This window comes from Procambarus clarkii, chromosome 62 (genome assembly GCF_040958095.1).
Source record: "Procambarus clarkii isolate CNS0578487 chromosome 62, FALCON_Pclarkii_2.0, whole genome shotgun sequence".
In the NCBI taxonomy this organism is placed as follows: Eukaryota; Metazoa; Arthropoda; class Malacostraca; order Decapoda; family Cambaridae; genus Procambarus; species Procambarus clarkii.
Genome location: NC_091211.1, coordinates 17,290,473 through 17,306,367, shown reverse-complemented (window position 1 = coordinate 17,306,367; position 15,895 = coordinate 17,290,473). Strand labels below are relative to the sequence as shown.

The 15,895-nt window shown below is 36.0% G+C and overlaps 1 protein-coding gene and 1 long non-coding RNA gene across 8 annotated transcripts in view; one reads left to right on the top strand and one right to left on the bottom strand.

Annotated features, from left to right (window-relative positions):
* Positions 1–4,112: 4,112 nt before the first annotated feature.
* LOC138354271 (uncharacterized) lies at positions 4,113–13,805 on the top strand. Of its 6 annotated transcripts, none has more exons than XM_069308230.1 (6): positions 4,113–4,158; positions 11,453–11,659; positions 12,160–12,213; positions 12,638–12,702; positions 13,035–13,110; positions 13,666–13,805. In XM_069308230.1, the coding sequence occupies exons 2-6, from the start codon at positions 11,596–11,598 to the stop codon at positions 13,773–13,775; spliced, it is 369 nt and encodes a 122-aa protein (XP_069164331.1). In that variant the 5' UTR covers positions 4,113–4,158; positions 11,453–11,595; the 3' UTR covers positions 13,776–13,805. The 6 variants fall into 6 exon arrangements, 4 of the variants coding, with proteins under 4 accessions (XP_069164331.1, XP_069164332.1, XP_069164333.1 ...); XM_069308231.1 differs by lacking the exon at positions 4,113–4,158 and adding an exon at positions 5,108–5,421; XM_069308232.1 differs by lacking the exon at positions 4,113–4,158 and adding an exon at positions 9,124–9,148.
* The window catches only part of LOC138354273 (uncharacterized), a 164,392-nt gene continuing 162,131 nt past the window's right edge, over positions 13,635–15,895 (bottom strand). For both annotated transcript variants that reach the window (XR_011223517.1, XR_011223518.1), the window contains one exon: positions 13,635–13,731. This is a non-coding gene — a long non-coding RNA (uncharacterized lncRNA). The remainder of the gene's footprint in view (positions 13,732–15,895) is intronic.

Below are 15,895 nucleotides of genomic sequence, written 5' to 3'. Positions count from 1 at the left end.
TCACAGGATGGCCAGTCATACATGGAATTAGGAGAGAACAAAATACTTAATGCTGATCTATTAGCCTCCACTGGCAAAATCTGGGTGCAGCACAAGAATATCTTCCAATATTCCTGAGTGTATGAAGTAATTACAGAGCTCAAAATACCTCATACCATTTGGTATGAAGTCACTGATAACAGGACAATCACAGATATAGTGTTGGAGAGTATGTTCTCTCAAGTAGGACTGAAAACAGATGTTTTTTTTCCACCAAGAGGGCTATAAACCCATGGAACCGCCTACCCGCTAAAGCCGTAAATGCCAAATTCCAGCTAAAAAATATCATTAAGACAATTGGCGGGCCCTTTAACAAGCCGCCGGCTTTCTGTCCTCTTCGAGGCCACTAGATAGTTAGTGGCCCTTGGGTAAATTCAGTAAATATATACAATAATTGTCAGCGCATCTTCCGAGCAACAAGGACAGCTACACAGTATCTCTTAGAATTACGTAGGTAAACAACAAATGTAACATATTTGTTTACTACAATGTCGGTGCTGGCTGTAGAAGTTGAAAAAACATTGTTTTACTTCGAAATATACTAATTTTATAAGAAAATTTGACGTAAATAGGCGGCAGTAGAGCTCCGATAAGCCAGCGCTAAATCTTCAATATGAAGAATGTTGCTGCTCTCTGATTGGCCAAACGAAACACAGTAGTGACCTCTATCGGCACGCAGGTGAACCAACAATTTTCTTCCTAAGTATACCTTATTGAATCGCACCTAAGCATCTTCTTAGGGCGCACTTAGGAACCTTCGTAGCAAACCCACTTACGAAGAAATACACAGAGCTTCCTGAATCTAGGTCCTGAATACGCTTGGGATATAGACGTATCTGGCAGCTTTCTCAAAACCCAAATGTCGAGTACACAATGTGTCAACTTTGTGAAAGAGAAAATATGCACTCCCTTGAACATTATATTGTAGAATGTCCCATACTGACTGACTTTCGCCCTCCTGGGCTAAGGTATGCTGAACTGTGAAATTACTATTTGAGTACTGGAACACTTGATGATATATTGGACTTGTACCCTAGATTGATCATGTAACGTATCAATTATACAATGAATGTATGTGATGTAACTCTATAACCTGAGCTTGTGAAAGCACCTTAATCACCTTCAGTGATTAAGTGCTTAATTGCACACTAGTTTCTCTATCAGTTATCTCACCTTGTCAGAGTAAAAGAGACAAATATATGTGTATGTATGTGTGTATATATGTATATGTACGCATATGTCTGTGTGTATATATGTATGTGTATAAAGTATATGTGGAAGCTGATCAGAATTCCATTTCACCTTTGTAAATGCACGTTAATGACACTATGTAAAAGACACATCGAACACTTTATGTAGGGCATACGTAAATCTGTGTATTTATGTATTTACGTATGTAGCTTAGCCTAGCATTTTAAAAGCACTACAATCACCTTCTGTGGTTGATTGTTCAATAAATCCCTGAACTATATGTTTAACAAATCTCTAACCCTATCCATGGAGTTAGTTAGTTAGTTTAGTTCATATATTATGCACCCCATACCCATCTTGTGGGCGATAGTGGAAAGGGTTACAGAGTCCATGGCGGACAGAAGAAAATGTATATATGCTGGTTAGCATTGTTAATGTGTGGCCACGTCTATGGTAGAAAATAATACAAAAAATCAAATAAAGGTATTATTGAAACTTTATAGGAAAACATTAAATCCTAAATATATCTTTAATATTATACTTGAAATATTGTATACTTTGCTCTCTCCATCGTACTTCTGCACCTGCTGGCAAGTGGTGCGGTGCAGTGTGCAGGTGATGTTCATTACTGGGTGAGCTGGCAGGTGGTGCTCACCTGCCAGCTCACCCAACGAAAATTTGGTTTTTAATACACTTACACATTTATTGGGTCTTTCCTTCACCTTCATTCAAGCACTAGGGTATTACAGTAAGTGTTTTAATTATAATATTTATTAACGTTATTATTTTTAATTTTTATTATTATTAGTATTATTATTAACAGGAAAGGAGTGTGTGTGTGGGGGGGGGGAGGGTAATGGTTCACATGTCCACATCCCAATGCCCGCCCTTCCAGGACTGGAGGTGCGGGGGTGTACAATAAACTATACCCACCTCCGGCAGCAGCTTGTCGAAGGCGGAAGTGGAGCCTAGATAATTTGTCATGATAATTAGTGATGGCTCTTATTTTGATTATGGGTCCGTAATCCAGTTAAGCTTTTATTCTTAATTTATATTACAATGCTGGTAAAATACACTTCTTGATGATGAGTATGGAGTACAAATGAACTCATTGTGTACCCAAGTTCAAGTTCAAGTATGTTTATTGAGATAAGTAATAAATACATCTCAAAGGGATAGAGTAGCTTAGGCTATTTCAACCCCCCTCTAATTCAAGTCCCTCAAGGGGCGCACAAATGCTGTGAGTACAAATAGACAAAGAACATTACAAGAATCCAAACAAGAATTGTGTACCCTATACTCACAGGATGAGTATAGGGTACACAATAAACTACCACTCACATCATGGGTATGGGTTGCACAAGAAACTATCGCGCAGAGGATGAATATGGAGAGCAAAGTAAACAAAGATTCACACGATGAGAAAGGGTTGCGCAATGTCCTATGACTCACAGGATGAGTATTAGCTGCACAATAAACTACAGGTCACAGGATAAGTATGGGTTGCACAATAAATTACAGGTCACAGGATGGGTATGGGCTGCACAAACTACCGGTAACAGGATGAGTATGGGATGCACAATAAATTACGGGTCACAGGATGAGTATGGGTTGCACAAACTACTGGTAACAAGATGAGTATGGGGTGCACAATAAATTACCGCACAGAGGATGAGTATAGGGTGCACAAACTGGTTGGGTAAATGGAAATGGTTGGGTACATTTCCTTTCACCTAATGCGACTATTCATGTGTCCGGACACCGGCGATTGTGTGGTATTGGTTATTTATTTAACCATAACTTTACTTTCATTTAATAATTATATTAAGATATGTTTTCCTTGAAATGTAGTTACATTATCGCCTACATCTGTCTTTATTCTGACATAAAGACCTATGACGTTACTTTGCATATATGCAAATTAATTATAAAATTGATTGGCTTGTGTGCAGGCCTTCACACTCCCTGAGCGAGCCATAAGTAACTATAAAAAGGCATATATCTTCACTTTCACTTCAGTTATATTTATGCCAAAGTATTAACATGCAGCTTATATTTATGTCTTTATGATGACATAGAAAACTTCGTTTATTACAATATCTAGATTAAATTAACATTGATCTTCGGAAGGTCGTAGTTCCCATATCGGTAAGGAGAGCGTCGGCCATGAAGCCTTGTTTAAAGTATCAATATTTTTCCTCTCTAATAAGGTATAATCTCTGTGATGGATTCACAAAAACTATTTTATATCTGCCTTTCTGATAACATATACAAATATAATCTTTATTTGTGAATATTTGTTAATTAAGTAATATATCAGAGGGCGTGTAGGGTTCGGTGTTCAATGAACGAAAAGGACATGAGCAGTTTAAATTGCTAACGCATACCAACGAATAACGCTAGTATCTATATAACAAATTTATTGTCCTGTGGAGTTGATTTAACTTCCAGACACGTTTTGTTTAATAAATATTAAAGATTTAGTGGCTGTTTATGAAAGATATTATTATAAATACACATTCTACTTTTTAATATCACCAATTAAATTTGCGACAATTTGAGTCATGAAATGCGACGACTGGATCACTGTGTACAGGAGGCTGTTATGGCAGCAAACACTTTCCAGGCGACCATATATCTTGGATAATTCGCTCCACAAAATTGTCGCTTGGACCGTCGACTTCCTATGGCGTCACCTCTCACATATTTGCGTCTCATTTCGTTATGAAATTAGATTATTTCAGAGTAAAAATAGGTTTGATCATGTTCTACGTGTAGCACCAACATTATAGTAAGTATATATACCATATTTCTTCATTACTTACGTAATGCTAGGACGATTTGTGTAGTTTTGGGCCGATTTGGGTAATTCTATGGACCCCAATCACCCAAATCAGGCCAAAACTACCCAAAACGTATTAGCATTACGTAAGTAATGAAGAAATATGGTATATTTACTTACTATAATGTTGGTGCTACACGTAGAACATGATCAAACCTATTTTTTCTCTGAAATAATCTAATTTCATAACGAAATGAGACGTAAATATGTGAGAGGTGACGCCATAGGAAGTCGACGGTCCAAGCGACAATTGTGTGGAGCGACTTATCCAAGAAATATGGTCGCCAGGAGAGTGTTTGCTGCCATATCAGCCTCCTGTACACAGTGATTCAGTCCTTTTCGTTCATTGAACACCGAACCCTACACGCCCTCTGATATATTGCTTAATTAACAAATATTCACAAATAAAGATTATATTTGTATATGTTATCAGAAAGGCAGATATAAAATAGTTTTTGTGAATCCATCACAGAGATTATACCTTATTAGAGAGGAAAAATATTCATACTTTAAACAAGGCTTCATGGCCGACGCTCTCCTTACCGATATGGGAACTATGACCTTCCGAAGATCAATGTTAATTTAATCTAGATATTGTAATAAACGAAGTTTTCTATGTCATCATAAAGACATAAATATAAGCTGCATGTTAATACTTTGGCATAAATATAACTGAATTGAAAGTTAAGATATATGCCTTTTTATAGTTACTTGATGGCTCGCTCAGGGAGTGTGAAGGCCTCCACACAAGCCAATCAATTTTATAATTACTTTGCATATATGCAAAGTAACGCCATAGGTCTTTATGTCAGAATAAAGCCATGTAGACGATAATGTAACTACATTTCAAGGAAAACATATCTTAATATAATTATTAAATGAATGCAAAGTTATGGTTAAATAAATAGCCAATACCACACAATCGCCGGTGTCCGGACACATGAATAGTCGCATTAGGTGAAAGGAAATGTACCCAACCATTTCCATTTACCCAACCAGTTTGTGCACCCTATACTCATCCTCTGTGCGGTAATTTATTGTGCATCCCATACTCATCTTGTTACCAGTAGTTTGTGCAACCCATACTCATCCTGTGACCCGTAATTTATTGTGCATCCCATACTCATCCTGTTACCGGTAGTTTGTGCAGCCCATACCCATCCTGTGACCTGTAATTTATTGTGCAACCCATACTTATCCTGTGACCTGTAGTTTATTGTGCAGCTAATACTCATTCTGTGAGTCATAGGACATTGCGAAACCCTTTCTCATCGTGTGAATCTTTGTTTACTTTGCTCTCCATATTCATCCTCTGCGCGATAGTTTCTTGTGCAACCCATACCCATGATGTGAGTGGTAGTTTATTGTGTACCCTATATTCATCCTGTGAGTATAGGGTTCACAATTCTTGTTTGGATTCTTGTAATGTTATTTGTCTATTTGTAGTCACAGTATTTGTGCGCCCCTTGAGGGACTTGAATTAGAGGGGGGTTGAAATAGCCTAAGCTACTCTATCCCTTTGAGATTTATTTATTGCTTATCTCAATAAACATACTTGAACTTGAACTTGGGTACACAATGAGTTCATTTGTACTCCATACTCATCATCAAGAAGTGTATTTTACCAGCATTGTAATATAAATTAAGAATAAAAGCTTAACTGGATTACAGACCCATAATCAAAATAAGAGTCATCACTAATTATCATGACAAATTCTCTAGGCTACACTTCGGCCTTCGACAAGCTGCCGCCGGATGTGGGTATAGTTTATTGTACACCCCCGCACCCCCAGTCCTGGAAGGGCGGCCATTGGGATGTGGACATGTGTACCATTTCCCCCCCCCCCCCACACACACACACTCGATCCTCTCCTGTTAATAATAATACTAATAATAATAAAAATTAAAAATAATAACGTTAATAAATATTATAATTAAAACACTTACTGTAATACCCTAGTGCTTGAATGAAGGTGAAGGAAAGACCCAATAAATGTGTAAGTGTATTAAAAACCAAATTTTCGTTGGGTGAGCTGGCAGGTGAGCACCACTTGCCAGCTCACCCAGTAATGAACATCACCTGCACACTGCACCGAACCACTTGCCAGCAGGTGCAGAAGTACGATGGAGAGAGCAAAGTATACCATATTTCAAGTATAATATTAAAGATATATTTAGGATTTAATGTTTTCGTATAAAGTTTCAATAATACCTTTATTTGATTTTTTTGTATTATTTTCTACCACAGACGTGGCCACACATTAACAATGCTAACCATCATATATACATTTTCTTCAGTCCGCCATGGACTCTAACCCTTTCCACTACCGCCCACAAGATGGGTATAGGGTGCATAATATAAGAACTAAACTAACTCCATTGATAGGGTTAGAGATTTGTTAAACATATAGTTCAGGGATTTATTGAACAATCAACCACATAAGGTGATTGTAGTGTTTTTAAAATGCTAGGCTAAGCTACATACGTAAATACATAAATACACAGATTTACGTATGCCCTACATAAAGTGTTCGATGTGTCTTTTACATAGTGTCATTAACGTGCATTTACAAAGGTGAAATTGAATTCTGAACACATACATACACATATATTTGTCTCTTTTACTCTGACAAGGTGAGATAACTGATAGAGAAACTAGTGTGCAATTAAGCACTTAATCACTGAAGGTGATTAAGGTGCTTTTACAAGCTCAGGTTATAGAGTTACATCACATACATTCATTGTATAATTGATACGTTACATCGTCAATCTAGGGTACAAGTTCAATATATCATCAAGTGTTCCAGTACTCAAATAGTAATTACACAGTTTAGCATAGCGCTTCATTCATGTATGTAAGAGAGAAGATTGTTCAAATATATTACATGCACATCCGGTACATCGTCCACCTTCTTCTACAGAACCGTCGGTATACCACTGATACACATCGTTACCCATATTCTGAGTACTTTCAGTGATGCTTCACAGTGTTAACTGTTTTAATAATGTAGAGTGTACATTATCTTTCTTGGGTGCATTTACAAAATCAACTGCTAGATCCAAGTTATCCCATGGAGTAATTGGTTGATTAATCGTTAATTGAGTTGGGTACATATTTAATATTTTGATGGAGTTGGCTACCTTGTAGAACCAAAATGCATTCACGCCGAAAACTGTGCTAATAGACAAAATTATGTTAGAGATATGGGTCTATAATTATCTGAGTGTGCTTTGGGGATGGGAACAATGACACTGTCCAATCATCAGGTAATACTCCTTCACTTAAACTCATTCTGTACAACACTAAAAGTGGATTACCTGGTACTTGTGAGACTAATCTCAGTAAACTGTAAGTAATACCGTCCTCTTCAGGAGCAGTTGACTTATTTGATTGTGCTACACAGCCTTCCCGGCTTGGTGCCTTCTTTGGTAATTACTTATCAAAGGCAGCTCCATACGAGGAGCTGCCTCGTATGGGCCAATAAGTCTTTTGCAGTTACCTTCATTCTTATGTTCTTACTTACATTTACTGAACTTTATCATCATCATCATCATTTACAGAAAGAAATTAATATAAAAAGTAGTCATTTTAATACACAAAACAGAAGTAGATATTATGTAAATTATGATGCAGGATAGGATCACTATTAAGAACTTAATTATAAACCACAATATGTTTTATATCGTCAGAAATTCTGATACATACCATATATTTTCAAATATTTACAATTAAAGTATTTATTTAGGAAATAAGTATTTTAGTTACCCTAGTTAGCTCTGAGAACACACATTGTTGCAGCAAGAATTTCTTCCCACTAATCTGAGCGATGCTAATGACCCATTGGACTTGTCATGAACAACAATCAACTACAGCACCATCTATATCAGAAGATATTCAAAATATTCTTGATGTCATTCAAATTGTCAATACGAGAACAGAATACATAAGAGTTAGTTTAGTGATGTCAAAGGAATCATATTGACTGACCGAGCCCCATTGTAAATATCCGTGGCTTCCTGACCATAAAGGTACCGCCGCGGATAAGGGTAAGGAGGGTACCGTCGAGGGTAAGACACCGGATGTACCCCATATACAAGCCACACTAGCTATTAGTTCATATAAGCTGACAACTTACCCAAATAAACATTACTTCCTAATTATATATATATACATATATATATATATATATATATATATATATATATATATATATATATATATATATATATATATATATATGTCGTACCTAGTAGCCAGAACTCACTTCTCAGCCTACTATTCAAGGCCCGATTTGCCTAATAAGCCAAGTTTTCCTGAATTAATATATTTACTATAATTTTTTTCTTATGAAATGATAAAGCAACCCTTTTCTCTATGTATGAGGTCAATTTTTTTTTATTGGAGTTAAAATTAACGTAGATATATAACCGAACCTAACCAACCCTACCTAACCTAACCTAACCTATATTTATAGGTAAGGTTAGGTTAGGTAGCCAAAAAATGCTAGGTTAGGTTAGGTTAGGTAGGTTAGGTAGACGAAAAAACATTAATTCATGAAAACTTGGCTTATTAGGCAAATCGGGCCTTGAATAGTAGGCTGAGAAGTGCGTTCTGGCTATTAGGTACGACATATATATATATATATATATATATATATATATATATATATATATATATATATATATATATATATATATATATATATATATATATATATATATATATATATATTATGTAAATTATGATGCAGGATAGGATCACTATTAAGAACTTAATTATAAACCACAATATGTTTATATATATATCCTACTCACACTCATCCTAGCACAGTAATTTATTGTGCAACCCATACCCATCCTGTTACCAATAGTTTGTGCAACCCATGCTCATCCTGTTACCTTTAGTTTATTGTGAAACCCATACTCATCCTATGAATGGTAATTTATTATGCACCTCATACTCATCCTGTGAGTCATAGGACATTGTGGAACCCTTTCTCATCGTGTGAATCTTTGTTTACTTTGCTTTCCATACTCTGCTCTCCGATAGTTTCTTGTGCAACCCATACCCATGATGTGAGTGGTAGTTTATTGTGTACCCTATACTCATCCTGTGAGTATAGGGTACAAAATGAGTTCATTTGTACTCCATACTCATCAAGAAGTGTATTTTACCAGAATTGTAATATAAATTAAGAATAAAGGCATAATCTTATTATGTACCCATAATAAAAATAAGAGCCATCACACTATAATTTTCATGACAAACGGCCTAGACTCCACTTCCGCCTTCGACAAGCTGCTGCCGGAGGTGGGTATAGTTTATTGTACACTCCCGCACCCCCAGTCCTGGGAAGAGGGGCATTCGAATGTGGACATATGAACCATTACCCCCAACCCTTCCCTCTTAATAATAATTGAAACACTACACTACACACTATATGTTCATTTAATATTTCAAGTATAAGACTCAAGATATATTTAGGATTTAACGATTTAACATTGTCTCAATCATACCTTTATTGCACTTTATCATCATTATTTACAGAAAGAAATTAACATAAAAATGTAGTTAATTTTAACATACAAAACCGAATTTGAACATTGTTAATTTTGATGCAGGATCACTATTAATAAGAACTTAATTATAAACCACAATATGTTGTATATCATCAGAAATTTGGAAACATAATATATATATATATATATATATATATATATATATATATATATATATATATATATATATATATATATATATATATATATATATATATATATATAAATGGAAATTTAGCACATTTAAATAATGTTATTAAGCTTAAGAATAAATTACATAAAATTAACATAGTAAAATGACTGGGATACAGATGGATCAGTAATCACATTACAAGTCCAATTATTTCCTAACTGAAGTCTGTAACGCACTATCATGTCATATTTCATAATACAAATTAGGTAAGAGATATGCAATATCTCCGGGAGGGAGGCTCCCTGGATATCTGTGGAGGTGCGTGGAGGTCCCCCTGGAGGCCCAAAAGGCCTCCTGGTCGTCCCTAAAGGCCCATGGAGGCCACCCGAATGTTCCTGGAGGAATTACCGTTTGTCCTGGCGCCATCTATGTTTTGACAGCAGTACTACTAATGTTCCCACGTTATATGATGATCTCTATACGGGTGTTACGGTCAGTTGCTCTTCTATGTTTATGGACAACGCAGGTGATTTGAGGCAATTTGCGGAACGAGTGAAATAGTATCGACGCGGTGAGTGATGGAGGAGGATATATACTGCTGTGTACTCGACCAGCGGGTGAGAGGTAAGTTATATCGAACAACTATGGGGAATAGATGGGTTATTTTAAGCGTAGAATGTCAGGTAACCGGTAACTACACAGATGGGGTAGTGTTTTTTTAAGTGTTTATTTACTAAAGTGGAACATTACATTATGCCTTTAGCTGAACAAGTCTACTGGTGGGGGAAGTAGACGGGTTTTATGAAAGTATTTTACCTAAATATTTGTATTTGGTTAACTAGATCAGCCGTTACCAGGGAGGGTGTTCCTTTAATCTAATCTAAAAATTCTAGCCGGACAAAGTGATTAAATAAAGAAATTGAATAGAACGAAGTGGTTTGCCAAGGTGCTTAACATTTAGTTTAGTTCACTTACTACTTGCTTAAAGAATGCAAGTTTATCATATTGAATTTACCGTAGTTTTACTGCATTTAATATACAGTTTTTACCCTATTTAATTATGTCTGGTAAAGGCCGGTCGTGGAAAGTTCCTAATATAGCAAGTTTTAAAGGAAAAGTTTGAGTTAACTTTAACGCTTAAGTTAGTGACCAATTAGCTTAGTCTATTGTGAGGAAAGTTACTAGAATCTAACATGGCAAGTGCCATTTCTCTACTTTTTGAGAAACATGACTAGATACATGAATCGCATAGTTTTATTACTAAATGTTCATGGATTAGGTTGCATAGTTGAGGAAATGGTGATAAGGTTTGTGATTTTGTGTACCTTGACTTCATCAGAGATTTTGATAGTGGCGCAAAATTGATAGGGGCTCGGATCATTGGGAATGCTGACTGAAGTTGATTAGGTCATGGCTATACCAAAGGAAATTAGTATAAATGGGGTTAAGTTGGAGGAAGTGTTGTAAGTAGTGCCTAAAAGCTCTCCTTGGACCTCGGTTATTCGCAAGATTATGGTTTAGACTGCAATAGTTGCCGAATTGGCAAATAAAAAATACCGATGCCCTATATAGTTTTGAAATGGTTAAAACTACCAGATGCAGTTTAATGCTGACAAATGTAAGGTTTGGAGGCTAGGTAAAGATGAGATAGATGTTGTAGATTGTTAAGAGTATTAAATTTTTTGCAGGTGGTAAATTCTCCCCGAGGTGGCACTGCTCTCCAGCCTGGGATGTTGATTGGTTAGTCTTCAACTGCCTCCCAACATGGTAGTGAGGTCCTGAGCTGACATGCAGTGAGGAACGTGGAAAGCTTCCTGAATTGGCACATGGTATGCCTCCCCTACCAGCAGCTGGCACAAATGTTCCAGCTAAGTGGATGAAGCCCACACTAAAATGTAAGTGGTACAGTAAATGGACACCCCCCCCCCCCTCCCTTTTGACACTGAACAGTTGGAAAGGGGGGGGGGGAGAAAATTACTAAATTTAGTAAAATCACATTGTCTTGGTAGTATAGTTGGGTTATGAATTTTCAGACTAAAAAGCTTGGTACATAATTCAACAGAATAAATTTGTCCTAGTAGTAAGCAGTGGTTGCAAAAGAATAAATTGTATATATGTTTTGTATTGCTTTTATTCAAATGTTATACATGGTTCTTAAATTAAAGTTTGTTTGCAATGTTCCAGAAAAATGTTCATGACTAAAGTTGTTGGAAAATAAAATTTGTATAGGATGTTGACTTGAAATGACTATAGCTTTGTTTGTAATTAAGATGGGACAACAAGATACTTAATGTGCCATTTAAAACAGCAACTGTTAAACTGGTGGTTCAGGTATGAACAAAATAACATCGCTATGCATATAACTTTTTAGTAATATTTACTGTTCACATGACAGGTTGTGGAAGGTCCTGGCAACAAAGAGCTGCAGGAAAATACTTGCAGATCTACAGTAAGTAGTGTTGTGTACATTGGAATTAGAGGGTAGAAGTTAATTGCTAAAAACCTATTAAATATTAGGGTATGGAAGTCTAGGCTTAGGCTAGTGGGTACAATATGTGCAAGTTTAGTCCTTTCAGGAATGTATTTAATAGAATGGTATGTTGAAATTGTGAAAATTGCAATGTGGGGCATTAGATCTTAAACAGCATAGTTGAGGGTGTTTTATTAATAATTTTAATGAAATATAAATCTTGTTTAGTTAACATTAAATGTTTGTTAAATACGCTTTAATCTATAAATGTATAACACTGTTAAGGGTAATCATGAGTCAAAGTTAATGGCAGGAAAAGTTTTGTTCTAAGTGATGGTATTTTTCCCTTGAAAGTAAAAAAAATATTCAATGTTTACTTTAGCTTGGTTTTAAATTTATATAGTTTTCCAGAATGTGGTTTGGAAAGTCCAGAAGTCCCTGTCAGTTGGAAGAGTTAAACAGAATCAGGTGAGTTGTAGTAAAGGTTAATCTGAATAGATTTGCATAAAAGTAAAAAAAATAGTATTAACTTCAACAATATAGCATTGGCTAAAGATAAATGTAAATTGCCATTGAAGTGCAGTTTTGGATAGTTTCTCAAATGACATTTACTGAAACTTGGCAAATTGATTCCATATATATTTATATTGCTAAATTAGATCTTTACTACTAGAATATGTAGGAAAGGTAAATTCCTTAAAGAAATTTTTTCCATCTGAATTTGTAAAGTACTGAATGCTAATTTGAAAAGTAAAGCAAGATTGGCTTTAAATCTGAAATTTGTTGAAATATTTTTTCAGGTGAAAGTGATTATGATGCATGGACTGGCTTGGAGTGAGGCTCCTTTACTCTGCAAAAGGAAATCTACAAAAGTGGGTGAGTTTGAATTTGATGTTTTAGCTATATCAATGACCTAATCTTAATTCTCTTATCTAGTCCATTTATAGGTGTGTAACCATGTCCTACTGTTACAACCCACAGGGATTGATGCAGTTTGTACTGATCCTACCCCATTTCATAAAAGGGGACCAGGCAGTCTTGCAGATTTTCCTGGCATGGCTTTTTCAGAGCTTTGCTCTACTACCCATCTAATAGATGGACTAGATTTGCTTAGGGACCCTTAACAATGGTTACATTGTTAATTCTCACAGGGCTTGTTTGCTGAATGGGTGGATGCATCTAAAACTTTAGTGCCTGGCATGCATTGTACAGTGCTTTGAGTAAAGCATATGTACAATGTGTTGAGGGCACTAAAGTGGTGGATGTAATGTTCCCATTCAGGGAACAAGCTCTGCACTGTAATCAGAGGAAGGGATAGGCCTTGCTGAGCCTATCTTAAAAGATAGGATGTTAGGATTTTTTGGACTTATTATTAAGCATTGGTGATAATAAAAGTAGTGTCCCTGTTTAATGTTTATTGTTGTTTTACAGGTGATTCTCTGGAGTTGTCTTGGCCTTTTGGATCTTCTGTTCATCTAGGAGCATCTGGCCCACAACCTGAAACAGTAATAAATATTAGATGTTATAAATACTATATGTAAAACTTATTAAATAAACCAATTTTAATGAAACTACTTTATATACTTTATCCTGAAATTATGCTGGAAATTATTGTTTACTACTATTGATGCAATGTTTAAACATGTGAAATTTTTTTACTTTGAAAATAAATACTTTGTAAAATTTACACCTATTTGTAACTTGTTACATAGGTGCATGCAAAATGCATTGAAAAGATGTAAAAGTGGACTACCTATTCAATTTACATAAACTAACACATTGCAAATTAGTCTGAAATATTGAAGTGGAAGAAACTTCAGTCAATATTTTAGTTTTTATATTTGAAAGAATTTAAAGCTATGCAACACCTAAGCTTTGTACAAATTATGATTAAATTAACTAAAGATCATTGTTAAATTTACAAAACATTAGAAAAGTGACACTGAAGCATCTATACAACATGGTTTTCACAAAGTCTTTGGTAACTTAAATTTAATCAAAGCTCTTAAATGATTTGTCTGCCAAACTTCAGATATTCTGAAATATTTTACCTATATTAAAACCATCATTGTTTGAAAGGGGCAAAACAGATTACTGTCAATTAGTTTGACCTAACATCTGCAAGGTCCTGAAGGAATGGAATTTTTTTTTTTTTTTGTAAAACTGTTTGCTAAAAACAAACCCTGCCTAATGAACCTGCTCATTTTTTTTAGAAATGGTAATTGCAACATTACCAAAGACCATTGTTTTAATAGCCAAAGTACCAAATGAAAGACCAAGAAGCAACAAACAGGTACATGGTAGAAAGGACAAAAGAATGGTTACGAGGACCCTTTAACAAATGAAAGAAATGACTGGGAAAAATGCTGTCATACCACAAGGGGTCTTAACCCTTGTCATTTACATCACTGACATTAATCTAAATATTACCAACCACAAAAATTGCTGATAACATGTTATTAAAAAAATAAAGAATATAATATTGAGGCCTTAATGCAGATCTCTAACTCTACAAATAGTAACAAGACTGGCAATTTCTTAAAACAAACAAATCCAAGACCTTGCACGTGAGCCAGAACAATCCATATCACAACTACCACATTAAAATGAAACAACAATGAAGGTAAGGTAATTACCAAAAGAAGGCACCAAAGTGCGAAATAATCAGAGGGCGCTAAATATCACCAAGAATGCCAATACGAGAACAAAAACGCACAAGGCGAACGATATCAAAAGTATCCGATTCACCTAGAATTCTATTGAGGGACAAGTGACTGCGAGGGACGGTCGGAAAGCAAGACACACGCTCGTCCTGGAAGTCAGGACATTCAACAAGGATATGCACAACTGTTAGAGGGACAACGCAATTCGGACAATAAGCAGCAGGGCGGCGCTCCATTAAGTGACCGTGGGTTAAGCGGGTATGACCAACCCACAGCCGTGCCAAAGCAGTGTCCCACCGCCGGTTACGGTGGTAGGAGGAAGGCCACGGGGACACACTAAGTTTGAGAGTATGCAGCTTGTTACCAACCACAGAGGACCAACAACCCTGCCAACAGGGAAGAATGAATAACAGGATAAAAGTTGGAATAAGGAATACCTTTATGGGAGATGGGACAAGAACGGATAGCTTCCTTAGCGGCAGCATCCGCACGCTCATTGAAACACCAATATGGCTGGGAACCCAGCAAAACTCTACTGATTTAAATTTACTAGAAATAAGAAACAGCCAATGTTGAATCTCAATGACCACCGGATGGACAGGATTAAAGGACCCTAGAGCCATGAGGGCACTACGAGAATCAACTACAACCACAAAGGTTGTGGTTGTAGTTGATTCTCTATCCGCTCCCCAAGAAGTATGGGACAAAACCTTAAGGAGGTTAAGGGCCTTAGAGCATTCAACTCGGAGGCAAGAGATAAGGCTGACCAAGACAAACGAGTGTCAAACACTAACCCCAAAAGCTTCGCGGAATCCCTGTACACAATGAGATGACCATAAAGCAACAACAATGAAGTAAAGGTCCTTTCAGTAAGAATCTATCATTCACTGAAAGTTGCTGCAGTTAAAAATAAAAGAAAATACAAGTCCCTAGAAATAAACAAGCAACCATTTTGACTAAGGAAAAGAAGGTAGTTATTCTACTGTATAAATCTAAGT